The following is a 25,970-nucleotide window of genomic DNA, read 5'->3' as shown; positions in this document are numbered from 1 at the left end:
ACGGCATCCATGCATCCCAGGGTGCCCACAGAGCCCACACTGCCAGCGTGGCCAGCGTTGCCTGTCCCCACGGGTTGCCCAAACTTCATCCCCGCGCCCATCGGAGAGCTCTAAAGCAGATGCTTCGAACACCGGGAGTTTTCCTGTTGTCCTTTGTGCTGAGGTTAAGTTCCTGTGCGGCTTCCTGCCCCGTTATATATAGCTGTCAGCCTGTCCCGTGCGGTGCTGCCAGCCGGCTGCTCCAGTTTGGGGTTGTTTATCCGCAGCCCAAGCGCTCGATGGAGGTCGGGGAGGGGCTGGGGGGCAGCGGTTGCCCCGGGGGCAGACAGGTCCCATAGCAGCCCGATGCAGGGCGAGGCTGTGGGTGCCCCTGGGCTCTGGGTGCACATGAGGTTTTCCGAGGGGGGGACGGAGTTTCTGCCTGGCCATGGTTTTGCCACTGGCTGGGTGCTCCCCCCTGCGTGGGATGCCCGAATGAAAGAGTGACTGTTCCTGGAGGTCACCGGCGACGTCATGAGTTTCTGCGTCGCCCCGGCTAAAATTAGATACTTATCAGTGTTTGGGAGGGATGTGATTTTACAGGTTCCTGTTTATCAGAGCAGCCTTCACTTAGGGCCAGGTTTCCAGCTCCCTCCCCGGTGGGGACACTGCCCGTGGCTGTCCACCGCGGCTTTGCGGTGGCTGGGGCTGGGACAAGCGGCAGAGGCCTCTGTTTCTTTGACAAGGGGCTTTTGAACCGGCGGGCAGGACACCTGTGGTGCCGCAGCCAGCAGGGATGGGTGGTTATGCCCAGGGAGCATCCGTGCCAGTGGTAACCGCTGAAAATGCAACTGGGATGCCTTCCTCCCCTGCCTGTGCTGCTCCGAAATGGCTCCCGAGCTGCGGGAGATGCTGGGGGTCTTGGCTGCAGTGAGCTCCAGTGCTGGCATGGGGATGCACGGGGGTGCCAGGCTGCTGGGCTTCTTTCAGGGCATCCCTGGGGGTGCAGGGCCGCCCTTGCTGCATCCCTGGGGCTTGGTGCCCAGCCAGGACAAGGACACAATAACCGGGGCAGTCTCAGAGCCCCATGGTGCTGCTGTCCCCAAGGAGGGTGGGGACGCTGGGACATGGCTTGGGGCTGGGGGTGACCCATAGGGTGGAGTGAGGGGCGGTGGGGTGGGTGTTGGCTGTACCGCTGTCTGATGGCACCCTTACCCATCTGTCCTTCCGCAGGCAGGTGGCCGTGCCGTGACCAGCGCCCCGACCCAGCGCCCTGCCGTGGGGGCGGGCGCGCCCCAAGCCCCCCTCCACCATGTTCAACCTGATGAAGAAGGACAAAGAGAAGGATGGGGCCCGAAAGGAGAAGAAGGAAAAGAAGGAGAAGAAGGAGCGGATGTCGGCAGCTGAGCTCAAGAGCCTGGAGGAGATGAGCATGCGCCGGGGCTTCTTCAACCTCAACCGTGCCTCCAAGCGGGACTCCAAGACCCGCCTGGAGATCTCCAACCCCATCCCCATCAAGGTGGCCAGTGGCTCCGACCTGCATCTCACGGACATTGACTCCGACAGCAACCGGGGCAGCGTCATCTTGGACTCAGGCCACCTGAGCACAGCCAGCTCCAGCGACGATCTCAAGGTGGACGATGCCAACTTCAAGGGCTCAGTGCTGCAGCGGGCGGCCAAGTTCGGCTCATTGGCCAAGCAGAACTCCCAGATGATCGTCAAACGCTTCTCCTTCTCCCAGAAGAGCCGGGACGAGAGCACCTCAGAGACGTCCACCCCCTCCGAGCACTCGGCGGCCCCCTCCCCACAGGTGGAGGTGCGCACACTGGAGACCCAGCTTGCCAAGCAAGGGGTCCCCCCGGGACACCCCTGCACCCCTCCCACCGCCTCCCTGCGTGCCAGGGTGCCGGAGCTCGTCAGCAAGAGGTTCCCTGCTGAGCTGCGGCTGCCCGCCTTGGTGCCCCCGCAGCCCCCCACCCCACGGCAGCTGGAGCTGCAGAGGCGCAACACCGGCGATTTTGGCTTCTCCCTACGCCGCACCACCATGCTGGACCGGGCGCCCGACGGGCAGGTGTACCGGCGCGTCGTGCACTTCGCTGAACCTGGAGCCGGCTCCAAAGACTTGGCATTAGGGTTGGTGCCGGGTGACCGGCTGGTGGAGATCAATGGGCGAAACGTGGAGAACAAATCCCGGGATGAGATCGTGGAGATGATCCGGCAGTCGGGGGAGATGGTGCAGCTGAAGGTGCAGCCCATCCTGGAGCTGAGCGAGCTGAGCCGCTGCTGGCTGCGGGGCGGCCAGGGGACGCGCCGCGCTGCCTGGGATGTAAGTAACGCCATCCCCGCCGCGGGGCCTGTGCCCTGGGTTTCTGCCGGCCGCCAGTGTCCTCGTGGCGGGTGTCTGGGTTGGCAGGGGCCGTGGGAACCGGCGGGTGCTGGGGCTGCTCCGGCCAGAAGCGATGCACGAAGAGGAGCGGGAGACTGTGGCTGGGATGCAGGGACGATGCCTGCCCGTGCCCTGGGGCAGCAGAGGGGCTGCAAGGGAGCGTTTGCATCAGGGCTTGTGAACCGGCACCAGTGGGTTTTTCCCTCAAAATGCTCAGTGTGCTGCTGGGTTTGGTCTTCCTCCTGCCAGAGGGGCTCCGGGAGAGCCCAGCTCTGTGTCACCTGGGGGAAGTCTGTCCCTGTCCGGTCACCGAGGCAGCATGGTCCGGCAGGGAAGGGAGCTTTGCTCCTCACTGCCAGGAAATCCCTAATGCTGCTTTACAGGAGGGGTGCTGCCTGCCCTGCTGCCTGCCCCGCTGCCCACATCAGCCTCCCCACGTTGGGATCCCTCCCCGGGGACCAGGGAGGGCAGCGCGGTGTGCCGGGGGACGGGAGCTGCCGACAGCATGCGCAGCCCTGCGTGCGCGGCTGGTGCTGTATAAATAGAAACTTAATGGCTGGGTGACCCACATCTCCCGCGTGAGCCACCCGGCTCCACTGACCCTGCCGCAGGCTAACCAGTGTCCTGGCCGGCCAGCGTCCCGGCAGAGGCCTCCAAATGCCAACAGCCTGCAGGGTTGGACCCCCCCTCAAGGTCGCAGGGGGGTGCGGCAGCACGGCGTTGGATTAGCTTATAACCGAGCTTGTTTAGTGTATTTTTAAGCCTTCCTTAGGGAGAGGAGGGTACTTGTGCCTGTGGAGCAGGTCGCCTGTGCCCGGGAGAGCCGTGCCGAGTGTGGTGGGGCCCTGTCCCTGTGGGGCGGTGGCCGGGATGAAGCAAGGGTGGCTGTGGTGCAGGGATGCTGTGGCGGTGGCCATGGGGCTCCATGTGCTCCCTGAGCAGGCGCCGGCGCTGCGGGGTGGAGTCTGCGTCGAGCTGGAGCTCTGGCTTTCCGGCAGCTCCTCCCCAGAGTCCGGCAGGCGTCACCGGGCAATGCCGGCTGTGCCGCTGGGATAACCCCTGGCCGGATAAACCCGCGGGGCTGGGGGGCACGGCTGCCGCCCTTGCTGCAGCGCACTGGCATGGGAGCAGGTGCATGTTCAGTGCCAGCGTGCGGGGGTTGGCAAGGTGCTTGTGCCCGCCAAGAGAGCGGTGCTGCGGGCTGGGAAGGGGGGAAAAGGAGATGCTGGTGCCCTTGGGGCTGCAGGGGAGAGGCTGCAGCGTACGGCCTGGTGCCGGGTCCTGGCGCAGTTAGATGGCATCAGCTGGAGGAAACTGGTCAGAGGGGTGGCAGCGACCGTGTCCGTGGCATCTTCGGGTGCCACCGCAGCACGGGCACCCCCAGCGCAGGATGCTGTCCCCCTCCTGCGTGGTGCAAGGGTGCACCGGGGGATGTGCCATGGCTTTGCCTGTGCTGGGGAGCAGAGCCTGCGGTGCAGGGTGCGGTCGGGGGTCCCCCACCCGGCAGGGCTGTGCAAGGTGCCGGCGCGCAGGGAGGCCCGGCTCTCCCCCAGGCCCTGCTAAGCTCCCTGGAATGTTTCTGGTCCTAATTTAAATAAAAATGATCCTTTTTGAAACAGGAAATTATAGACATATTTTGGGCTGTTGCTCTGGAAGCCCCTCCCCGGCTGGAGCAGGGACAGTGCTGGGCTCCCTCTGTACTGCAGGGGGTTTAACCCCCTCGGCAGGGGCCGCGCTGAGCCGCCCTCGTCCCCACAGACCCACACTGCAGCCGGGCAGGGGCAGCACCCGCCGTGTCTGGGGGGGGCTTTCAGTACTGTGGGGTGCACAGGGGCTGGCCAGCAGCATGGTGTGGCCGGGCATCGGGGACCGGATGAAACCACCCCCCCGTGTCCCAGCGTTGCTCCCGGCACGGGGTGGACGGGCTTGCTCAGCTCTGCGCTTGTATTTATTTATTTACCAGCGAAATTCCTCTGGCAGGGCCCAGACGTGCGCCGGCTGGGCAGAAATATTCCAGAAACGCTGCCGACCACTCCAGCGCTTCGGCAGGACCACAGGCATTCGGCAGCCGTGCCGGCAGACCCTGCATGCCATGCTCGCCTGCCGGCCATGGCCGCCCTGGTCCTTGGAGGTTGCTGTCCCCAGGGTGCAAGACCACCGTGCCACAGCGTGGCTGGGTGCCAGCTCTTTGCCGTGCCCCGTGTCCCACCGGGGGACTCCGTGGGGGGATGTGGGGTGGGGGCTGCGGGACTCCCATCGTGCTGGAGACGCTTTCTCCTTTTGTCCACGCTTCTTCCAGGGGAAACTCTTGGGTTGGCTCTTCCTCTGCCCTCACCGTAGGGATGGTGCTGCTGGGGCGTCCCCGGCGTGGGGGTCCCCGAGAGGCCCTGGGGAGGGGGGGTGTGTCTGGCAGGCTCGTGTGTGGGGTTGGTACATCTCCACTGAAGTTCCCGGTGGAGGAACGAGAGGAATCTGCTGGCTGGGCAGAAACGCTGCAGTGGCTGCACGGCCGGGCTGGGGGTGCCAGTGGAGATGGCCCGTGGGAGCCGGGCTCCTCCCTGGTGGGTGGCTCTGTGCCCTGCCTTGTGGATGCTCAGGACCTCCCGGGAAGGCAGGCCCACATTGCATCGCCCGGGTCTGTGCAGGTTTAGCTCGCTGTGGAGGGGGCTGCGGTGGCTCTGCATGCCAGGGCTGGGCTGGTGCCCTTACCAAAGCCTCTTGTTCCTGCTGTCAGGGGATGTGACTTTGACTTTTTGCAAATAACCCAGTGGCTGCTGCCAGTGCTACCTGGGGACACCGCGGGCACCTCCACCGCGTCATGCCAGACCTGCCAAGGGTGTTTGCCGTGGCCTCTCCCTGGCATGTGCCCAGTGCGGAGAGGAGCCGGGGCTGCTGTGCGGTGCTAGCCCCGGGGCAGTGCTGCAAAACCTGGCCTTAACGTGGGCTGGGAGGGACGTGGCCTGGTGCTGGCATCCCCGGCATGGGGATTTCCAGCCCGCCATCGGCACAGCCCTCCCGGTCAGGCCAGGACCCCCTGCTCCCTCCGGGCGTGGTTTTTGGCTTGGGGCACATCTGCGTCCCCAGGGTCGGGCAGGGACCTGCTCTAGGCACCAGCTGGGGTCCCCACTGTGCCCGGGCGGTCACCGCCTCTCATCCACGCCGCCGGCGCGCCTGGCTCCCTGCCGCTGTCCTCCTCCCAGCAGGCCCCGCGCGGGGAGGCCCCCAGCCCCTCACCCGCCGCCCCGCTCCCGCTGTTTCCAGGGAGACCTTGGACCTCCAGAGGCGGCTTTTCCGTGAAAGTGGCTTTACTGTGGGCTACCATGTCGTGTTGGGGGGCTGCTGGGCCGGCACACTTCCTTGGTGCTGGCCCTTGCCTTGAGGCGGGGGGCTGTCTGTCCCCAGGAGCATTTTGGGGGGCTGTTGTGTTCATGGGAAAGCAAAGGGAGGAGCAAGCAGTGTTGGGGCTGCACCGCCTGGCATGATGCAGGACACCCCGCTACAACGCTGGGCACCTCGCTCCGACACCAGGCACCCCGCCGCGGGACCCCGGGGTGCAGGAGCGTGCAACCCCGTCCCTCGTGGCACAGGACCCTCCCTGGCTCCCCCCAGCCCCGCAACTGAGCTTGGCCCAGGGCGTCTTTCCCTGCTCCCCCCGGGGCGGGCAGTGGGACGGAGGCCAGGCAGTTCCTCCCGCGGCGCCGGGCTGCCGCGAGCCCACATCACTTCCTCCGGCGGCGGTGGTGGTGGCGGCGAGGCCCCGCTGCCCGTGTGTCCCCCCCTCGGCGCTCCCTCCGGCTGCTGCGCGCGCCGGCGGGGCCCTCGCATTCCTTGGCTATTTTTAGGGTGGCCCTATCAGCCCAGCTGTCCCCGCGCCGCCGGCTGCCACCCTGCGCGCCTCTCCCACCGTGCTGCGCCGCACTCGCCCCGGCAGAAACCCCGCTCCCGGCTCACCCCAACCCTGCGGTAAGGTGGGGACTCCCAGCGTGACCGGCACAGCATGGGGGAGCACGAGGGGGGCACGTGGGGGCCAGTTCTGGCATTGGGGTCGGGGACTGCGAGGCTGCACCCACCCCTGGGGCGCTTTGGTGGCTGGGGGCTGTTTTTTGCAGCTCCCCAAGGACCCCGACCCTCTGCCCCGACGCTGGTGCTCTCTGGGGACCTTTGGGGCTCTGTGAGGCTGCGTGGAGGTGGGAGCACCATGGGCAGAGGGTTTGGGGGCTCTGACCCCACGGGCAAGTTTGTCTCCGGACCCCTGTGCCCAGCCCGTGCTCTGGATGCCAGCATTTCATGCTATGGTGACGGGGGGTGGGGACAGACGGACGACACAGGGGACCCCTCCGGGACGGGGCAACTTGCCCCCCGATGGGTGGATTGGTTCGGTGGCCAGGTGCTCCTCTGCGCCATGCCCAGCCCTGGGAGGGGGAGTTCTCCCTGCTGGCCCTGGGTGCGACCCCTCTGGGTTTCGGAGCACGGCGGCAGCCAGGGCCGTGGGTCCTGCTGGGGCTGCCCGGCCGCTGGCACGGGGTCAGGCTCAGAATAAACCCCGGCTGTCAGGGCAAGCAGGGCACCCTGGGCAGAAAATATCCCTTCCCTCACCCTGGCATTTGCTTACCACAGCAGGCTGGCCCGCCCAGGGGGGGAAAGTGGGGCACAGTCCTGCGGCCTGACTAAAGGGGCTTTTTTTGCACAGTGAGTTTTGTCGGGTCTCAGCCTGGCCACCTGCCTGTCCCCAGAGCCCTTCCTATAGACACTGCCTGTTCGTACGCCGAGCAGGGCCAGGTGGGCTCAGACTCCCATTCCCGAGGGTCCTGGGCTCCCAGGGCCGGCAGGGAATGACATGTGCTCGTACACCGTGCCATGGTTCAGCATCCCGCGTGCCGGCCCCAGCCCGTCTCACCTCTCCCTCTCTCCTCAGCTAGGGCTGCGGCTCCATGAGACATCGCCATGGCGTTTTCATCCCGGTTTGCATTCTGGGAGCAGAAGGGAAGTCTCTCGCGTGTTTGCCCGCACCCCGCATTCGGGTCACGCTGCCGTGCGCTGCCGACCAGCTCCCCCAGTTTGTCCGGTGCCAGCACCATGTTCGGAGCGGTGCTCCCAGCCTCTCGCTGTGCTGCTGTGCCGGGGGCTGCGCTGAGCAAACAGGGAGCTGCCCCATGCCCCACCGCAGCACGGCTGCGGTCACCGACGCGGCCACGCATGCAATTACTAACGCCATCACTAACGACCGCTTTGCGAGTGGCTGGTGCAGCCCCTAACACAGTGTGAGCCACCTCGGTGTCGCCGGCCAGCCCCGAGTGCTTGCAGGGGTTGTGCGATGGCAAGTCGGGGAGCGTTGCCTGCAGGGTGCACCACGCGCTGCCATTGTGGTGCCACGGCCAAGCCTTGGAGCTCAGAGGCACGGCCCAGGGTAGGGGAGGGTTTGGCTGCCCACCCCCTAGAGACCCCTGGTTGCCCCACTTGGCAGGGAGCTGGCACGTCCCACGGTACGGCTGCCGCAGAGATTAGCTGGTGACACTTAAAACATGCTGTGACGCCCAGCGGGGTGACGTGCGGAAACACAGAGCCCCCATGGGGAGCGGCGACGGGGCTCTATGTACCAGCTCGCTCACTGGCTGCACGTGAGGAGGGGACCTGGGCCAGGAGGGCAGAGCGCTTTCCTCTCCCGCCTTTGGGGTTTGCCATAACTGGGGTGCATCTCCGTGCTTCCCCCCCACTTTTTCGGCTGCAGGGAAGCCTGGAAGGACACACGTCCACGTCCCTGGGGCTGCAGCAGGGGCTGTTTCATGCAGCAGCCTCCTGACCCCTGGCATGGAGGGATGGTCCCAGTAGCTTTTCCCGGTCCCTGTGGCTTTTCTGGCAGCGAGGCCCCGCAGCGGGCTGAAATGCACTCCTCTTGTTTGTCTGACCCTCAGGTCAAGGACGAGGACAAATCCTTAGCTGTGAAAAGACCCGGGAAGGAGGATGGGGCTGTAAGTGTTGCAGGGCACGGGCAGGGTGGAGCTGTGTCGGGGATGGGGCTTGCCCTTGGTGGGGACAGACCCTGTGACAGGGCTTGGGGACATCACGGGGGGTCGTGGGCTCAGCATTCCCCCCCACACCTGCCCTGGTCCCTGGGGAGCACCGGTGGCTGCTCCAAGGCAGTGTGTGGAGGGTGGTGGGTGTTTTCGGCAGGGATGCCCGGCTGTCAGTGCGCAGCGATCTCTCCCCCTCCACCTCCCCGGGGCTTGTCCCTGCCCTGCACACCCCGTCGGGTCAGTGCCCACCCCACGGTTACAGTGCCGGCTCCCGCGCTGCTCGCCAAAGCTGTTGGCGGAGGAAATCTTGCAGCTTGCCCTCCATGTTGCAGAGAGGTTGCTGGTGCCCTTGACCACTGAGTTTTACCCCCGTACTGGCAGCCTGAGGGTCGATGCGTCCCTGTGCGTGGGGCCGGGGAGGTCACCATCGGTTGCGGCCTTGGGGCTCCGGTGGGGGGCTGTAGGTTGGCTGGGGAAGGGGACAGGGTGCGGTGTCCCTTGGTGCCGGGGTCTGGCTGGGAGCTGTGCTCCCATGGCAGGGCATGAAGCCCCGGGCACCACCATGTCCCAAGCAGCGGGTGCTTGCGGTGGCAGGCACCGCACCGCTGGACCTCCACTCACACCGGTGTCATTGTGGCTGCAGTCAGAGAGCCCAAAGGATGTGGCGTCCGCACCCCCGAATCCTGAGCCCCTGAATCCTGAGCCCCCGAAGAGCCCCGAGCCGCCCCCTGGGCAAGGGAAGAGCCTGGAGCCGGTGCTGAACGGGGCGGCCGTGAATGGGCTGGAGGGCCTGGCCGTCGAGGCACAGGGGGACGACGGCCAGGGGCTGTCTCGTCGCAGGGTGGTCCGGGTGGTGCGCAAGGTGGTCCGCAAAGTCCTGCCGGGGGAGGACGCTGGCAGTGCCAAGGAGCCGGGGCGAGACGCCAAGTCTCCCGAGCCGGTGCCACCCCCCAGGAAGGAGGAGACGGGACGTCCCGCTGTCCCAGCTCCCCCCACCGCACCGCCTCCCCCTGCCATGCCGGCAGCCCCCGCCAAGCCGGAGCCCAAGGATGAGATCTCGGCGGGGCTCAAAACCCTCATGGCGAAGGGCAAAACCAAAGAGCACCGGCCACGGCTCCGGCCAGGGGACAGGCGGGAGGAGAAGTCCCCCGAACCGTCTGGGGGGGACGCAAAGCCGTCCCTGTCCCCGGGTGCCGAAGCCAAGACGGAGCCGCTGGTGCAACCTTCAGGAGGCAAAGCGGAGCCAGCAAAGGCATCCGCTCCGAAACCCACTGCCCTGGAGAGGCACAAGGTACCGGTGTGTACATGGCGGGGGATGCTCTAACAGAGTGGTGGGGTTCTGCCCCCCGGCGTGGCATGGTGTGAGCTCACCCGCATGGTTTACAGTGGTTTTGGGGTGTGCAGTGCTGGGCAGGGGTCACTTTTTGGGGCAGTTGTGTGCGCTGCGACCGCCCCATCACGCTGCCCCTTGTCTTCCTCCCCCGGCTCGTGCGGAGAAGAAGCTGCAGCCAGGCGAGAAGCGGCCGACCCCCATGAAAACCACCCCGGCACCCCCCCAGCAGGTGTGTGGGAGTGGGGACCCGCTGGTACCCTAGCTGTGCCAGCCTCAGTGCCCGCGGGTCTGCGCCAGCCTTCGCCCCAGTACCCCCCCCCGAGCACTGGCGGGCTGCAGGGCCGGGAAAGCCTTTGCGATAGCCCCTCTGGCGCCTGCGTACCGTGAGTGCCGGGCCGGCGGGGGCTGCGGGGGCTGCGGGGCGGCCGGCCCAGTGCTAACAGTGCTCTGCCTCCAGGCTGCCCCCGGCCCCGCATCCCAGCTGAGCCCGTCGGAGGAGGCGCAGCGCCGGCTGGAGAGGATCTTCACTGCTTCTGTAATTCCAGGGGCGTTGGCGCTCGCGTGCCGCCCGCCTGGGGTCGGGGAGGCATGGGCAGCGTGTGGCTGCCCCGGCCGTGCCGTGTGCTCCGCACAGGGTGATTGTACCCCTGTGCCTGGCCACCAGCCCCATGGTCCCTCTCCAGGTGGCACCGGCAGTGGGGGATGGATGACCGGGGCTGCCGGTGGGTTTGGGGATCACTGCCCGGACCAGCGTGTCTGACCGTGGGGAGCTGCAGTGCCCAGCAGCCCCCACTGGTGGCATGACTGCCGGTGGCTGGGATGATGCCCAGGTGGTGCCATGGGGACTGTGGTTGTGCCGGGGCCCTGTGGCACATGGTGCTGCTGCTGCTCTCTGCCTCTCACCCCCTCTCTTCTCCTTTCTCTCCTCCTTCCTCGCTGCTGTTAGCTGGACCCCGCCACCTCCGCCTCGGCACCCAGCCAGGTACCGTACCCCCGTCCTCAGGAGCCCTCTGCCTCTGCCGGCGACCCCCCGCCATCCTCTGTCTGCCGCTGGGCTGGCGTCTGCGCCCGCGCCTCGTGCTGGAGCGTAAGGCTTTCCCCATCCCACCCTGCTCCGTGGGCTGCCGCGTCGTCCACGGGGCCGGAGGGTGCCGGGGTGGCCGGGGCTGGGTGCCTCTCTCCAGTGGGGCTGTGCTGGGGAGCCAGGCGTCCTGGGAGGGTGCTCTTGGTGGAGGTGGCACAGCTGGGGCGGGCAGGGGTGCAGAGCAGGATGTAAAGGGGCAGAGCACCCAGCATAGGCAGGATGCACGGCTCGTGCCGAAGCAGCCGTGGCACGCGGTGCTGGCAGAGCTCACAGCGGGTCGGCACAGTGGTCCCCAGCCCCGGAGCTTTGGCGGCACGGCCTCATGGTCAATGTCCTTCCTGGCTCCGTGTGTCCCCAGCACCGTGCTGGACCTGCCACTCCGCTGGCCGCAGCGGTGGCCGTGGTACCGGGAGTGCTCGCAGGGTTTGGCATGGTGGCACTTTGCCCCCGCTCGCTTCCCCCCGCCGCTTTCCGTGCTGTCTGTGGGGGCAGAGATTAACCCTTCTCGCCTTCACTTCCCGTCTCTCGGCCTCGCCAGGGTCAAGCGGATGATGCGCCGGCAGCCCCCTTTGGCCCCGTCCCTGCTGCAGCTCAGGTTTGGCTTTGGGGCTCGCCCTACTCCTGCGTGGCGGGGACATCCCTGCTGTGCGGTTGTGCCAGCCCGGCACTTCCCATGCCGCGGTATTCTGCCATCACTGTGCCGTGTCCTGTGTCCCTCCATTATGTCCCTGCAGCGTGTCCTGTGTCCCTACAGCGTGTCCCTGCCCCGTCTCCCTGCAGCATGTCCCATGTCCTCACAGCATGCCTGGTGTCCCTGCATCCCGGCACGTGGCTGGCATGGGTGCCCGCTCTCTGGGCTGCAGTTTGGGAGCTCAACCCCTCCAGGCTTGCCCAAGGTGGCCGTGGTGAATGTGCTCCTGAGCTACTGTGGCTTCATGTCTGCCCCAAGCTGTGGCAGGGTCCTGGTGGTCTCTGCAGCCCCAAGCCCATTGGGGTCCCCAGGGGCAGGGGGCAAGCTGGGCACACGTGCCGGGAGGGCTTGGGGCTTGCAGAGGGTAGCCGTGGCTGCCTGGCATGTGGCCCTGTGGCCAGGCAGCCCTGCTCCCTCCAGCCCCAGGGACGTGGGGAAGGGGGCAAGACAGGGGGGGGGACAGGTGACCGTGACCACCCCACATCCCGCTGTCCCACAGGCCAAGACGGAGGAGCAGATAGCAGCCGAGGAGGCCTGGTATGAGACTGAGAAGGTTTGGCTGGTACACAGGGATGGCTTCTCCTTGGGTGAGTCGGGGGTCAGCCTGGCGCCTCCGGGACATGGGGCGCCCCGTCCTTCCCGCAGCATAGCAAGCCCCCCCGGCCTGGCTGCAGTGTCCCCAGGGGGCTGCCGGCACGGCCCCACTGAGCGCCCCGTGCCCCTTGCAGGCAGCCAGCTGCGGCCGGAGGAAGGTAGCCCCCTGCCCGAGGGCAAGGTGAAGGTGAAGCTGGACCACGACGGAGCCATCCTGGAGGTGGAGGAGGACGATGTGGAGAAGGTAGGGCCGCAGGGTGGGGGACGGCGGGGCAGACCCCCGTTCCCCACCTGACGCCCCCCCCCCACCTCGCTGCCAGGCAAACCCCCCTTCCTGTGACCGTGTGGAGGACCTCGCCAGCCTCCTCTACCTCAACGAGTCCAGCGTGCTGCACACGCTGCGGCAGCGCTACGGCGGCAACCTCCTGCACACCTACGCCGGCCCCACCATGGTCATCATCAACCCGCTGAGCTCCCCCTCCATGTACTCTGAGAAGGTGACCCCGCTGCCGGGGGGGGACCGGAGGGGACCGGCAGCTGGGAGCCGTGCCACCGTGCAGAGGGAGCCGGTGGGGGTGGCAGGGTGCTGACCCTCGCCCGCTTCCCCTCCCCCTCGCCAGGTCATGCACATGTTCAAAGGGTGCCGCAGGGAGGACACGTCCCCGCACATCTACGCGGTGGCCCAGGCTGCCTACCGCAGCATGCTGATGAGCCGTCAGGACCAGGCGGTCGTGCTGCTGGGTGCCAGTGGCAGCGGCAAAACCACCAACTGCCAGCACCTTGTCCAGTACCTCACCACCGTCGCCGGCAGCACTGGCAAGGTCTTCTCCGGTGAGTCCCCGGCGGGGTGTGGGGACCCCGTTGCCGCCTGCGCACGCCCCTTGCTTTGCGGTCACAGCCCTCTGCAGCCTCCCGCACCCGGCAGCGGCCAGCCACACGCCACACGGCGCGCTTTCACTTTCTCACGCCGGTCCCTTTACCGTGCTATCAAGGGCTGCCGCAGCGCGGAGCACGGCACAGGAGCAGCAGCACTTGGCCAGTCGGCAGTGCCGGCTCTGGCCACCTGCCGCACAACCCCTGCACCCCACCACCCCGCTTCTCTTCCTGCAGCGGAGAAGTGGCAGGCTCTCTACACCATCTTGGAGGCTTTTGGCAATAGCAGCACCGGCATGAACGGCAACGCCACCCGCTTCTCCCAGATCATCTCTCTGGACTTCGACCAGGCTGGGCAGGTGGCATCCGCCTCCGTACAGGTGAGGGGGCCGGGGTGGCCCCCCCTGGCATGGGAGCCGGTCCATCCTCACCGGGGCGGCTCCCCTTGGTGCGGGAGCCGGTTCATCCTCGCCGGGGTGTTTCATCCCGGCAGCCCGGCTGCGTGCTAGCCCGCAAGCTCCACCACAGGCCCCACCGGCTGCCCAGCTGTGCTCACAGCACTTTAGCAGCCAGGCATCCTGCTCTCGTCTTTGTTCACAGCCAGACGTGCACAGATCAGATCAACTCCCCGTCCTTGCTGAGTTAGCTCCGATATCAGGGTGTCTTTCTTCCAGACACCGCCCCGGTGTGATAACAGCAGAGCCCTTAAAATTCAAGAGAGCCGCTTTGTGCTCCTGTAGTAGCAGACACCCCGGGAGAGGAGATGCTCACGGGTTGCTTGGATGATGTTTGCATTCATATGATGCCCTGCGGTGGGCGGGAGACCCTCACGTCTCCACATGGACCCTGGGCAGGCAGCAAGGATGAGGCCGGGGTGGGCTGGGGGGGAGGGGGGGTGGCCTCTCTGTGGGAGAGGGGACCTCGGGGACGGTTCCCAACCCTCCCGCCTCCACCAGACGCTGCTGCTGGAGAAGCTGCGCGTTGCCAAGCGCCCGGCCAGCGAGGCCACCTTCAACGTCTTCTACTACCTGCTGGCCTGCTCCGACAGCGCCCTGCGGTGAGCTGAGGGGGGGGGCGAGGGCAGAGCCCCTGGCCTGGGGCATCTCCGGGGTCTCCCACACGGGGCCAATCTCGGTGTTTATCCCCACAGGACTGAGCTTCATTTCAACCACCTGGCAGAGAACAACGTCTTTGGCATCGTGCCCCTCTCCAAGGTCGCTGCTACGGGGTTGGGTGGGGGGCTGGGGGGGGGGGGAGTTCCCTGGCCCATTCGGGTGCAGGGGGAGGCAGAGCCGGGCTCCCACACCGATAGCTCCTGTTGCTCTCCGCAGCCAGAAGAAAAGCAGAAGGCAACCCAGCAGTTCAACAAGCTCCAGGCTGCCATGAAGGTGATGGGCATCTCCGGCGATGAGCAGAAAGCCTTCTGGCTCGTCCTGGGGGCCATTTATCATCTGGGGGCCGCCGGGGCCACGAAAGGTAACGAGCTGCTCAGGGCTGGGAGGCATTAACGAGCCGAGGCTTGGAGCTGGTGGCTGCATGGGGTCCCGGAGCGATCACCGGCACCTCAGCACCTTGCAAATGGCCCCACCGGTGTGGCCAAGCCCTGGGGGGCGTGTTTGGGGCTGTGGCAGCTGAGGGACAGTGCCCTGCCACCCTGGGCGCTCTGGGGCACCCGGCTTTGCCCCTCAGTTGGGGTGGTCCCACTGCCTGGTGGGAATCGAACACCCCCAGACCCTGGGCTGGCCCCTGCCAAGTTGGGGGACCGAGGACCTGGCTGGGGCTGAGGGAGTCAGGGGGTGCGTGTGTCCCTTGTCCCCAGTGTAATACCTCTCCCCCCTGTCCTCCCCGCAGAGCCGCTGGCGGACGGAGCCGGTAATCGGAGCCACGGGGGGCTCTGCTCCGGGTGGTGCCGTGCGGTGCTGGTTTTGGGGCTGAAATGGGGGCTTGGGATGCTGCTGGTGTGCCGGGACCAACCCTGACCCCCAGCTGGGTCCTGGCAGCCCCAAATTTGCCTGCTGCCCATCAGGACCCCCCCACCCGGTCCTCTTGGCACCATTGGTGGTGTGGGGCAGGGCTGCCCCGGCATCCAGAGCTCACCGTGGGCTGCAGGGCTTGCTCTGACGGGCACCAGCTTCACTCTCCGTCCCTGGGGGCGGTGAATTCGGCTTCGTGGGGCTGCTCTTCTCCCCCTGGGGCTTCACCTTCCCCCGGCAGTGCTGGAAGGCCCCGTGGTGCTGCACGCTGGCGGGAGGGCCTGGGCATGGCACACCCAAAATGGGCACCTGGAGCTGGTGGCTGCACCGAGGGAATTTGCAGCGCCGGGGGAAAAGCTGAGTCGGGGATGGGGAGGGAGAGACTGGAGGGGTCTCAGGGGCGCAGCGGGGTGCAGTGCTGGCCCAGGGGGTGCTTCGCGGCACTAGAGGGCAGCAGGGCCCCGCGCTGCAGCCACCGCAGCAGGATGCTTGGGCAGCTCGGGAGCCTCTTCATGGGGGCCTGCTGGGGGGGAACCCCAGATCCTGCTCGGGGGGAGCATCCCAGCCCCAGTTCTGTGCTGCTCCTGGAGCCTCCCCTGCATCTCGTGGACACTGGGGATGCTCAGAGCCAGCTCAGCCGCACCAGCCCCCATTTCCTTGGCCCCTTGACACTTGTACTGGGCTGGATCCGACAGCAGCTCCCCACGCTCTGGGCCAGAGCTGAGCTGCTCCCCACCAGTGCCCACAGTGCAGCTGGGGCTCGCAGGGGAAGGGCCCCCATGCTGGGTCACAGCGTCTCACTACAGCGATGCCCGGGGGGAGGCCGGGCTTGGTGCGTGTGTAGCGTGGCGGTGCCTGCACGTGGAGTGTTTCAGCAGGAGGGCATCCCCATGCCATGTGTCCGCGCTGTCGCGTGCCGTTGTTTCTAACCCCTGTCTCTGTTTGCATGGTGCATGCTGCCCTTTTGCAATGCAGACGCCGACGAAGGTAAAGTCTTATTCTCTGTGCGTGTCCCTGGCTTCCCCCTCCCACGTGCCACCGCCTTCCCACTGTCGTGTCCCTGCGTGTCACCATTAACCGGCTCCCACCTCCCCTGCCCTCCCCCGGCATCCGTGTGCTTACGTCCAGCAGCCACGGTCTGTCCTGCCGCGTCATGGCGGGGCTGCTCGGTGCATGTGGCCGAGCAGGGATGTGTCCTCGTGCTGGGGCAGCTCAGAGCCCCACGCTGTCGCAGGCCCCAGGGGTCCCCGGGCAGTGGTGGTGAGGGGTGACCCCTGCTTCCCACCCCACGGTGCGGCTCTGGGCTCAGCCCTGCAGAGACACGAAGCCGTTCACCCCCCCATCTCCTCTAATCAGACCCCAAAACACGCTTCCCGGCCCTCTGGCACCAGCCACGTGCTCCCACTGTGCACAGCACCCCCAGCCTACTCTGGGGGACCCTGAGACTGTCCCAGGTCTGGCTGGAAATGCCCCCCATTTGGGGGGATGCCCTGGCCGATGCTGAGCCCCCTTCTCCACCCTCCAGCCGGGAGGAAGCAGTTTGCACGGCACGAGTGGGCTCAGAAAGCCGCCTACCTGCTGGGCTGCAGCCTGGAGGAGCTCTCCTCCTCCATCTTCAAGCACCAGCCCAAGGGCACCCTGCAGCGATCCACCTCCTTCCGGCAGGGCCCCGACGAGCCCCCCCTGGGTGACGGCGGCACAGGTAGGGTGAGGGACGGCGGGGGCAGCGGGTGGCCCCGAGGGACACCGGGCTGGGGACACTCAGGGTTGCCTTGGCCAGGTCCCAAGCTGACGGCGCTGGAGTGCCTGGAGGGCATGGCGGCCGGCTTGTACTCCGAGCTCTTCACCCTCCTCATCTCCCTCCTCAACAGGTACATGCTGGGGGGCCGGGGGGGAGAGCCGGGGGGGGCCGGCAGCATCCGCTCACCCCTCTGTGTCCCTTTGTCTCCCACAGGGCACTGAAGTCGAGCCAGCACTCAGTGTGCTCGGTGACGGTGGTGGACACCCCCGGGGCGCAAAACCCCGAGCTGGCGGGGCAGAGCCGGGGGGCCACCTTCGAGGAGCTGTGCCACAACTACACCCAGGAGCGCCTGCAGCTCCTCTTCCACCAGCGCACCTTTGCCCGCGAGCTGGAGCGCTACAAAGAGGTAAGGGGGACGCCCAGGGCTGCCATCGCCTCCTGCCCTCCCCTCCCCTCTCTGTGCGAGCATCTCCTATGATGTCCCCCCAGTTTCTTACCCCACAGTTGCTCTGGACTGGGTCCGACCGAAGCAGCTCTGACGCGATGCTCAGTGCAGCGGGGGTTTCCCCAGGGCTCCCACTCCGGGCTGTGCCTTTGCTGGCAGCTCCAGCCCCAGCCAGGCGGCTTTGCCTGCAAACGTGCCAGGCTGGGAGGTGATGGGGGTGGCTGTGGGGGCTGGTGGTGGGGAAGATCACTGCTGCTGCTCCATCTCGGCACCGACAGCCCAGGGGGACCCCTCCATGTGTCCTGGTCCCCCCTCGGCACTTGGCATCACCCTGTACTGTGCCGACGCAGCGGGGCGGTGGGATGCTGGGAAAAGCCCTACCTCCTGCCTAGAGCCCATTGAGACCAACGCCCTGACCAGCTGCCAGTCCCTATCACTGCTCCCCTGCTGCGTGCCACTAACCGTGCCTCTGTCCCCCCTCGGCAGGAGAACATAGAGCTTGCCCTGGCTGATGCCGAGCCCGGCTCCTCTGGCTCTGTAGCCGCTGTAGACCAGCCCTCGCACCAGGCACTGGTAAGCACCCGCCGTGCTTCCTCGTGGCCGCGTCACGGCAGTTTGTAGCGTGAGGCAGCGGCCGGGAGGCTTTCCTGGCCCTTTGGCGGTAGTTAGTTAGGGGAAGGAGAGAGGCTGTCCCGAATGCTTGGCCATGAAAGCGCGGCTGCGAGCGTGTGTTCAGCCCGCGTCTCTGGTGCATCCCTCGGTATGGTGTCCCCCGCCACCCTGGGAGCTGCCCGTGCTGCGGGCAGGAGGGAGAGGAGCCCTTGGGCGATCCCCAGGGTGCTCCAGTCCCTGGGGTACACCAGTCCCTGGGATGCTCTGGTCCCCAAGGTGCTCAGGTCCCCAGGGTGCACAGGTCCCCAAGGTTCTCCGGTCCCTGGGGTGCTCTGGTCCTCAGGGTGCATAGGTACCCAAGGTGCACAGTCCCTGGGGTGCTCCAGTCCCTGCTGGAGGAGGCTGCAGAGACTGAGGGGGGCTGCTAGCACCAACCCTGTGCTGGGTTTCATCCCTCGGGTGCCTGAGCACAGCATTTTCCACCCCAGCGAGCATCTCGCTGCCTGGAGTATTACGTACTGACTCTTTCCCTGCTGGGTCTCCATTAAGGAGGGGCCCTCTCGCATGGTGCCGCTTTGCCTTGCTGCTGACAGCGGCCGAGGTTGCATGCTCCCCGGGTGGCCTGGGTTCCCTGTGTCCTCCCATCCCTGCCCCGGGGTACACCGGCGTGCTGGGCTGGGTGCAAGCGCAGTGTTGCTCACAGGTCCGGTCACTGGCCCGCACAGACGAGGCACGGGGGCTGCTGTGGCTGCTGGAGGAGGAAGCGTTGCAGCCGGGCGGCAACGAGGACACCTTGCTGGAGCGGCTCTTCTCCTACTATGGCCCCCAGGAAGGGGGCAAGAAAGGTCAGGGGGGGCCCGGCACCATGGGGCCATGTGTTGGCGAAGCGCCGGTCCTGTGCCCATCGGCGCTGTATCTCCCCGCAGGGCACAACCCGCTGCTCCCCAGTGACAAGCCCCGACACTTCCTCCTGGGTCACAGCTCGGGGACCAACTGGGTGGAGTACGATGCCACGGGCTGGCTCAACCATGTCAAGCACAACCCGGCCACCCAAAATGCCTCCGTCCTGCTGCAGGAGTCGCAGAAGTGAGTGGGGTCCCGGGGCGGTGGGGGGCACGGCGGGGGGGGGAGAGGTGATTTTGGGGGGTGACGTCCCCTCCGTGCTCCGCAGGAAGGTCATCAGCAGCCTGTTCGCCGGCCGCGGCGGGTCGGCGCTGGTGCTGTCGGGCTCGGTGGCAGGGCTGGAGGGGGGCTCCCAGCTGGCCCTGCGCCGGGCCACCAGCATGCGTAAGACCTTCACCACCGGCGTGGCCGCCGTCAAGAAGAAGTCCCTCTGCATCCAGATCAAGCTGCAAGTGGTGAGTGAGAGGGTGCCAAGGTGGGGTCGCCGGGTCTGGCTGGGGCACCGCTGCATGTCACCGCTCACCCTGCTCTCCCATGCTTGCAGGACGCCCTCATCGACAGCATCAAGAAATCCAAGCTCCACTTCGTGCACTGCTTCTTGCCCAAGGCGGCAGGGGGCGGCGGGGACCCCCAGGCTCTGCCGTGCCAGCGGGTGAGTGGCAGCGAGCTGGAGCTGCCGGCAGAGCACTGCGAGGCGGGGCTCATGCAGCTGGACGTGCCCCTCCTGCGCGCCCAGCTCCGCGGCTCCCGCCTGCTGGACGCTCTCCGCATGTACCGCCAAGGTGAGCTGTGCTGCCGGCACCCCTGGCACCCGGGGTGGGGGGATGCCAGGGCTGCGGTGCGCGTCCCACCGCAGGGATGGATGCTGTGGGGTCCTGGCTGCATCTCCTCCCTTGGGAGCCAAAGCCTCCCTGGGGAACCCCTTCGGCACGTGCCCTTGCTCCAAGCTCCACGGCTGCCAGCCGTGTCCCCAGGGCAGTCCTGTCCCCGTCCCCCCTCCCCAACAGGGCCATTATCTGCACCCGGGACAGGCATGGCCTTAATTGGGTGTCTCCGCTGGTGCCGCCGGTTCCTGGCAGCTCTCCCGCTGGCAGCTGGCCCCTGTCCCGCTGGGGTGAGGGACTCCAGGTCGTGCTCAGCAAAGCATTTATCGATACACATGGCCGGCCGCCCAGCCGAGGTTTTATTGCCTGGAGGCCGGACCCTTCCTGCCACAATCGGAAATCGATGCCGCCCGCACACCTCCTGGATCGATGGCTGCGGCCAGCTGGCTGTGCTGGGGTCAGCGTCCCCATCAATACCCCGTCGTTAATTAAGATGTGGAGGCTCAGCACTGCGAGCCTGATGCAGAAGTTGGCTGCGGCTCAGAGCAGAGCCGGCGCAGGGCTTGTTTGCTTGCACAGGCAACACACGTGTCCCTGCGCTCCCCCCGAGGCGGGATCTGGCCACTTTCTCCCCAGATCCCGGCCAAAATTGCTGGAGGACACGGCCAAGGAAAACCTCCCCGGACGGGTCAGGGCACTCCGGCCGTGCCTGGTCCTGTGGGGAACTTGTGCCACGTGGGGTGACCCCATCAGTTCTCCCAAAAGATGGGCCCCAGCAAGTCAGGGCACGCGGGGCTGTCCCTGGCCATCCCCCGGGCGTCCTGGCTGCCCCCGCAGCCCCACTCTCCCTTGCTCCCCCCAGGGTACCCCGACCACATGGTTTTTGCGGAGTTCAGGCGGCGCTTTGATGTCCTGGCCCCGCACCTGACCAAAAAGCACGGGCGCAACTACATCGTGGTGGATGAGAAGCGGGTATGTGCCCCGTTCTGGGGCCAGCGCTGCTTTCTGGGGTCCCCTGCACCTCGGGGTGCCGCCAGCCCAGCCCTAACACCTCTCCCTCCCCGCAGGCGGTGGAGGAGCTCCTGGAGTCACTGGACCTGGAGAAGAGCAGCTACCACATGGGCTTGAGCCGGGTACGATGCCCGACGCTGGCTGCGGGTGCCGGCAGTGGCGCAGGCAGGGGTGGGCGGCACGGCTTGGCACGGCGCGGCGGGGCAGCACAAGGGCGGCACTGTTTGCTCCCACCTACGGCATTCCTCGTGCCTGGGGAATAAAACCCCCACAGCGGGACAGGACCAGTGGCTGCAGAGGGGAAAGCTGCATCCCCACCAGCTGGTGCGGCAGGAGGGTGGCACGGCGTGGCCAGAGGGATGCCGGCACCCATCAGCATCTCACCCCGCTCCCCTCCCGCAGGTGTTTTTCCGGGCCGGGTCGCTGGCCAGGCTGGAGGAGCAACGGGACGCGCAGACCAGCAGGAACATCACCCTCTTCCAGGCGGCGTGCAGGGGCTTCCTAGCACGGCAGCAGTTCAAGAAGAGGAAGGTTCGTCCCAGCGGCTCTCCCCTCCCCGCTCCGCCGCACAATTTCGCCTAAAATGGGCAGCGCAGCCTTTCTGCCGCTGCCTGGGCCAGCACCTCCTCCTCCCGCCTCCCCCCCGCGCCTGCCCAGCCGTGGGGAGCCGGGGGGGGCCGGGGGGGACCGGGGGGCCGGGGGGAACCGACAGGGAGGGTGCTGGGCATCACCACGACGGGATGAAGCGGCATATCAGCTCCTACTTTTATTATTAAAGAGGGCGTAGAATAGGCGTCTCGGCAGCGCCTTGCCTTCCGCAAGATTAGCGTTTGGAGGGGCTGGAGGGAATCAAACACTGGATAAGCCAGGCGCAATTAGCCCAAATGCTAACAAAGGGGAGCATGCCGGGGTGCTGGCAGGGGTGCTGAGCGCCTGCCCGCCCCGCTTTGCCCCGCCGGCGGCACCCTGTGCTGACACCGTACCCCGTGCAGATCCAGGATTTGGCCATCCGGTGCGTGCAGAAGAACATCAAGAAGAACAAGGGGGTGAAGGGCTGGCCCTGGTGGAAGCTCTTCACCACCGTGCGGCCCCTCATCGAGGTGCAGCTCACTGAGGACCAGATCCGCGGCAAAGACGTGGGTATCTCTGTGCTGGGGGATACTGGATGGGGCAGGGTGGGCTCGGGGGAGCGTTGGTCCTGGACAGGGCCCCGCAGTGGGGTGGGATGCAGGACCCCACGGTGGGGTGGGATGCAGGATCCTGCAGTGGGGGGGGATGGAGGACCCCACGGTGGGGTGGGATGGAGGACCCCATGTTAGAGTGGGCTGCAGGATCCCGCAGTGGGGTGGAGGACCCCACAGCGGGGTGGGATGCAGGACCCCGCAGCGGAGTGGGATGCAGGACCCCACAGTAGGGTGGAATGCAGGAGCCCACAGTGAGGTGGGATGCAGGACTGCCGCTGCCCCGTGCCCCGCCAGTGCCAGGCTCAAATTGCTCCCTAATTTGCGAATCAGCATGTCATTAGCATCCCAAGAGCCGGCTGTTGCATGAGCCCAATTACAAAGCGTGGAGAATGGAAATGAAACCGTGTGCTGAGAGGCATATGCGGGGGCTCCGCGCTGCGCTGGCAACCAGACACTCATGTCCCTGCCGAGCCTGCCCGGCATGGAGCTGCTGCCTGGCTCAGCTTTCATCCTGACCCGCCGAGGTCGGGCACCCGGGGTGGGGGCACCTGGGGCCCCTCCTGCTCCCCCCGCCAGCCCATGCTGGGACCAGAGGAGAGGAGAGAAAGATGTGCTTGAAGCTGGCAGCCGGGCACGCCTCCCCGGTGCTGGCTGGTGGTCCCCGGGCATCCCGGTGGGCCCCCTCCCTCCCCACCTGGGCTGGGTGCACCCAAACCCTTCGGCGAGCTGCTGGCGGGTGGGTTTACTCCCACCCCTCTCCCGGGGGGTGCGGGGACCCCTCTCTGGCTTTGCCGGGGCTGCCTGGCGTTTCGACACCATTTATGGGGTTGGAGTCGGCACGGGGGCGGAGTGGGTTGGGGAAAGTCCCTGCCCAGCCCTTGGCAGGGGAGAATGGCCCCCGCCCCAGGAAGCCCCCACCCTGCCCACCCAGCGCTGGGGGGAGACTGGGGGATGGTGCGGAGACCTGCCGGGCTTCTGCCTGCCAACCTCTTCCCCCTTGCGCCTGCCCCCTCCCTCACCGCCCGCTCTGTTGCAGGAAGAGATCCAGCAGCTGAAGAGCAAACTCGAGAAGGTGGAGAAGGAGCGTAACGAGCTCCGTCTCAACAGCGACCGCCTGGAGAGCAGGGTAGGTCCTTGCCGGCACCGGGAGGGGGTGCGGTGCTGTGCCAGCCTGCCCTGGCGCCTGCCCCGGCCCATGGTCCCGCTCACCGCACCCCCCGCAGATCACAGAGCTGACGTCGGAGCTGACAGACGAGCGAAACACTGGCGAGTCGGCCTCCCAGCTGCTGGACGCCGAGACGGCTGAGAGGTTGCGGGCCGAGAAGGAGATGAAGGACCTGCAGGTACACGCACCTCTCCCCAGCCTCGTGGCATCTCCCAGTCCCCCCCGGTGCTCACCGTGGCCATGTCTCCTTCCAGGCCAAGTATGATGCTCTCAAGAAGCAGATGGAGTCGATGGAGATGGAGGTGATGGAGGCTCGGCTCATCCGGGTGGCCGAGCTCAACGGAGAGCTCGACGATGATGATTCGGGTACTGTCCTGCCTCCGGTGCTCACTGCCGGCACACCCTGGGTGCCCCGTGGTCACGGCACCATGCCCCCCTCTCCAGGGTGGCATCGCGCACCCATGGGGCCCTGTACCACCCTGTGCAGCCCCTCAGTGACCCCGTTTTCCCCGCGCAGGCGGCGAATGGCGGCTGAAATACGAGCGGGCGGTGCGGGAGATTGACTTCACCAAGAAACGGCTGCAGCAGGAGCTGGAGGACAAGCTGGAGGTGGAGCAGCAGGGCAAGAGGCAGCTGGAGCGGAGGGTGAGTGGGGCTCAGCCCTGGGGACCCCCCAGACCCCCCAGCGTGGGAATAGGCAGGGGGTGGGCAGCCGCTGCCTGCTCAGAGCTGAGGGAGCAGGTGGCCAGGGCAGCAGGGACGTGGTGGCTTCCCGGAGCCCTGACCGTCCTGCCCGCTCCTGCCCGCAGCTGACAGACCTGCAGGCAGACAGCGAGGAGAGCCAGCGGGCACTGCAGCAGCTGAAGAAGAAGTGCCAGCGCCTGGCTGCAGAGCTGCAGGACACCAAGCTGCATCTCGAGGGCCAGCAAGGACGCAACCACGACCTGGAGAAGAAGCAGCGGAGGTGGGGACCGTGCGCTGGCGGGGGGGGACGCGGCAGGGACGTCATCCTTGCCACACGGCAAGCCTCTTGCAAAGCGGCGTTACCATTTTAGCAGGGATTTGGGCACTTCACCAGCTCCCGCTTGGTCGAGGTGTCTCCAGTGGGATGGGGCTGCCCGGGTCAGATGTGTTCATTGGGGGGGGGGGACCCCAATGCCCTTTTGGGGGGGCCCGGAGCTGAGTGATCCCCCCGTGTGGGGCTGTGTCCCATGGTGGAGGCTGCTCGTGCCCCACGGCTCTGCTCGGTGCTCGTTCTCATCCCGTCCCCTCTCCCAGCCCCAAAGTTTGCTAACGTTATTAAGCAGCAGGGACGCTTTCATCTCATTATGGTAATGATCGCACACACAAATACAGCGAGAGAATCCAATCTAATTAATTTCAATTTCCGCGGATTGGAGTCTGTGCTAATGCAGCTGTTTATTACCCAGTGTGAGGAAAAATGGGGATTAGCTGCCAAGGTGTTTAACGCAGGTCACAAACTCAAGCACAGGGTTGTTTTCCAAGCCCCAAAGGCAGCAATTTCAGAGCAAACCTGGCTGATCCCATCCCAGGGGCATTGGGAGAGGCTGTCCCGGTGCTGCCCGGCTCCAGGCTGTGCTGAGCACTCCCCCGCCGGGGCCTCGTGTCCCTTCTGGGGGTGGGACCGGTGCCATCCCGCTTGGGACCGCGGCACCGGGCTGCGGCTGGGGGAGCCAGCTCCATCTCCGCTGGAGACTCCTCGTGCGTCATGGCCCTTCCATGTCCTGCTTGGAGGGCACGGTGTCCCCAGCTGCCACCGCGTAGCCATGCCCCCACTGTTAGCAGCCATGGCCTCTGCCAGCATGTGCCGGCCCCGTGGGGCGGCTGCTGGGGCTGCTGGGGTCTGCACTGCGGGTGCTGCGCTCTCCATGAGCCGCTGAGTGAAGGCGTCAGGAGTTTCTCAAGTGGCTCCGTGCCGCCATGCTGGCAATTAAAGGCTCATCAACAGCACGTTTCCAACCCAGCGGCACGCCATCCTTCCTGGTGCCTGCTGCCATGGGATGGGGATGCTTGGTGCGGGGCCAGCAGCACGGGGCTGGGGACCCATCCCCAGCACCCATCGTGGGACGCTGAGCACCCACCCTGCTCTCCCCGTGCAGGTTCGACAGCGAGCTCTCGCAGGCACACGAGGAGGCGCAGCGGGAGAGGCTGCAGCGGGAGAAGCTGAGCCGTGAGAAGGACGTCCTGGTGGCCGAGGTCTTCGGCCTCAAGCAGCTGCTGGAGGTGAGTGGCGCCCGGTTCCTTCCCCAGCCCCCCAGGCAGCGGACACCCCTGGCTCACTGTGACCCCTCTCTTGGCAGGACAAGGACTCAGACATCGCGGGGCTGACGCAGAAGGCAGAGGCGCTGGAGACCGAGCTGCAGGACATCTCCTCCCAGGAGTCGAAGGACGAGGCTTCCCTGGCCAAGGTGAAGAAGCAGCTGCGGGACTTGGAGGCGAAGGTCAAAGACCAGGAGGAGGAACTGGACGAGCAGGCTGGGACCATCCAGATGCTGGAGCAGGTATGGCAGGGAGGGGCGAGGTTTCTGGGTGGGGTGGTTTCATGAAGGGCTGTTATTACCTGGGCTGGGCTTGCCCGGGAAGCGGAGGCGGTCGCCCTCAGCCCGGCATCAGGGCAGGCACCGCCGCTGCCGACACGGCTCCTGGCCCTCCGTGCCATGGCCCGGCAGGTTGCTGTAGGGGGGGGGGCCCAGCCAGCCTCCGACCGGGGGGTTTTCCGGGTGAGCGACACCTGGGGATTGGCATGGGGGGGTCCCCATGTCCCCTTCGCTCTGACCATGTTCCCCCTCCCGATTTTGCAGGCCAAGCTGCGGCTGGAGATGGAGATGGAGCGGCTGCGGCAGACCCACGCCAAGGAGGTGGAGAGCCGTGACGAGGAGGTGGAGGAGATTCGGCAGTCGTGCCAGAAGAAGGTAGGGCTCGGCTGCAGCCCCTCTGCCCAGGTGGGGACAGGATGCGTCCCCGTGCCCCAGCCGGGTGCCAGGAGCTGCTGACCGGGCACTGTCATGCAGCACCCGGCTCCCACGCGGCCCCGGCCCAGCTCCACTGGCCCGGCAGGTCTGACTGGTCCCTCCGCCGCCCTGGCCGGCGTGCACCGGGCTTTGCGCCTCTGGTTGCACAAACACCCAGCTGGTGGG

General features: G+C 66.7%; 2 protein-coding genes across 21 annotated transcripts in view; both read left to right on the top strand.

Moving 5' to 3' along the window:
• NUFIP2 (nuclear FMR1 interacting protein 2) overlaps positions 1-1,241 on the top strand; it is a 38,106-nt gene extending 36,865 nt beyond the window's left edge. Inside the window, exon 5 of the mRNA XM_076354994.1 lies at positions 1,213-1,241. The gene's annotated coding sequence lies outside the window, so the exon portion shown is untranslated. The remainder of the gene's footprint in view (positions 1-1,212) is intronic.
• Positions 1,242-1,291: 50 nt separating this feature from the next.
• MYO18A (myosin XVIIIA) overlaps positions 1,292-25,970 on the top strand; it is a 33,715-nt gene continuing 9,036 nt past the window's right edge. For 3 of the 20 annotated variants that reach the window (XM_076354991.1, XM_076354976.1, XM_076354972.1), the window contains exons 1-33: positions 1,292-2,305; positions 10,659-10,799; positions 11,335-11,391; positions 11,987-12,074; positions 12,216-12,325; positions 12,402-12,578; positions 12,702-12,912; positions 13,192-13,334; positions 13,911-14,011; positions 14,105-14,168; positions 14,286-14,430; positions 14,806-14,826; positions 15,903-15,914; positions 16,453-16,629; positions 16,708-16,798; positions 16,882-17,074; positions 17,600-17,686; positions 18,429-18,570; positions 18,652-18,811; positions 18,897-19,083; positions 19,173-19,410; positions 20,315-20,424; positions 20,520-20,585; positions 20,866-20,994; positions 21,456-21,599; positions 22,684-22,773; positions 22,871-22,990; positions 23,067-23,178; positions 23,330-23,457; positions 23,622-23,776; positions 24,933-25,056; positions 25,134-25,334; positions 25,635-25,745. In XM_076354991.1, coding sequence (XP_076211106.1) covers positions 1,292-2,305; positions 10,659-10,799; positions 11,335-11,391; positions 11,987-12,074; positions 12,216-12,325; positions 12,402-12,578; positions 12,702-12,912; positions 13,192-13,334; positions 13,911-14,011; positions 14,105-14,168; positions 14,286-14,430; positions 14,806-14,826; positions 15,903-15,914; positions 16,453-16,629; positions 16,708-16,798; positions 16,882-17,074; positions 17,600-17,686; positions 18,429-18,570; positions 18,652-18,811; positions 18,897-19,083; positions 19,173-19,410; positions 20,315-20,424; positions 20,520-20,585; positions 20,866-20,994; positions 21,456-21,599; positions 22,684-22,773; positions 22,871-22,990; positions 23,067-23,178; positions 23,330-23,457; positions 23,622-23,776; positions 24,933-25,056; positions 25,134-25,334; positions 25,635-25,745 — 5,049 coding nt within the window. Of the gene's footprint in view, positions 2,306-6,247; positions 6,329-7,280; positions 7,350-8,278; positions 8,335-9,022; positions 9,671-9,878; positions 9,942-10,169; positions 10,248-10,658; positions 10,800-11,334; positions 11,392-11,986; positions 12,075-12,215; positions 12,326-12,401; positions 12,579-12,701; positions 12,913-13,191; positions 13,335-13,910; positions 14,012-14,104; positions 14,169-14,285; positions 14,431-14,805; positions 14,827-15,902; positions 15,915-16,452; positions 16,630-16,707; positions 16,799-16,881; positions 17,075-17,599; positions 17,687-18,428; positions 18,571-18,651; positions 18,812-18,896; positions 19,084-19,172; positions 19,411-20,314; positions 20,425-20,519; positions 20,586-20,865; positions 20,995-21,455; positions 21,600-22,683; positions 22,774-22,870; positions 22,991-23,066; positions 23,179-23,329; positions 23,458-23,621; positions 23,777-24,932; positions 25,057-25,133; positions 25,335-25,634; positions 25,746-25,970 lie in introns of those variants that run through there. The other 17 variants (XM_076354978.1, XM_076354974.1, XM_076354987.1 and 14 more) reach the window with 14 other exon arrangements.

The sequence above is a fragment of the Aptenodytes patagonicus genome, chromosome 17, assembly GCF_965638725.1.
Source record: "Aptenodytes patagonicus chromosome 17, bAptPat1.pri.cur, whole genome shotgun sequence".
In the NCBI taxonomy this organism is placed as follows: Eukaryota; Metazoa; Chordata; class Aves; order Sphenisciformes; family Spheniscidae; genus Aptenodytes; species Aptenodytes patagonicus.
The sequence above is the reverse complement of the archived record's forward strand: the minus strand, read 5'-3'. Positions and strand labels throughout refer to the sequence as shown.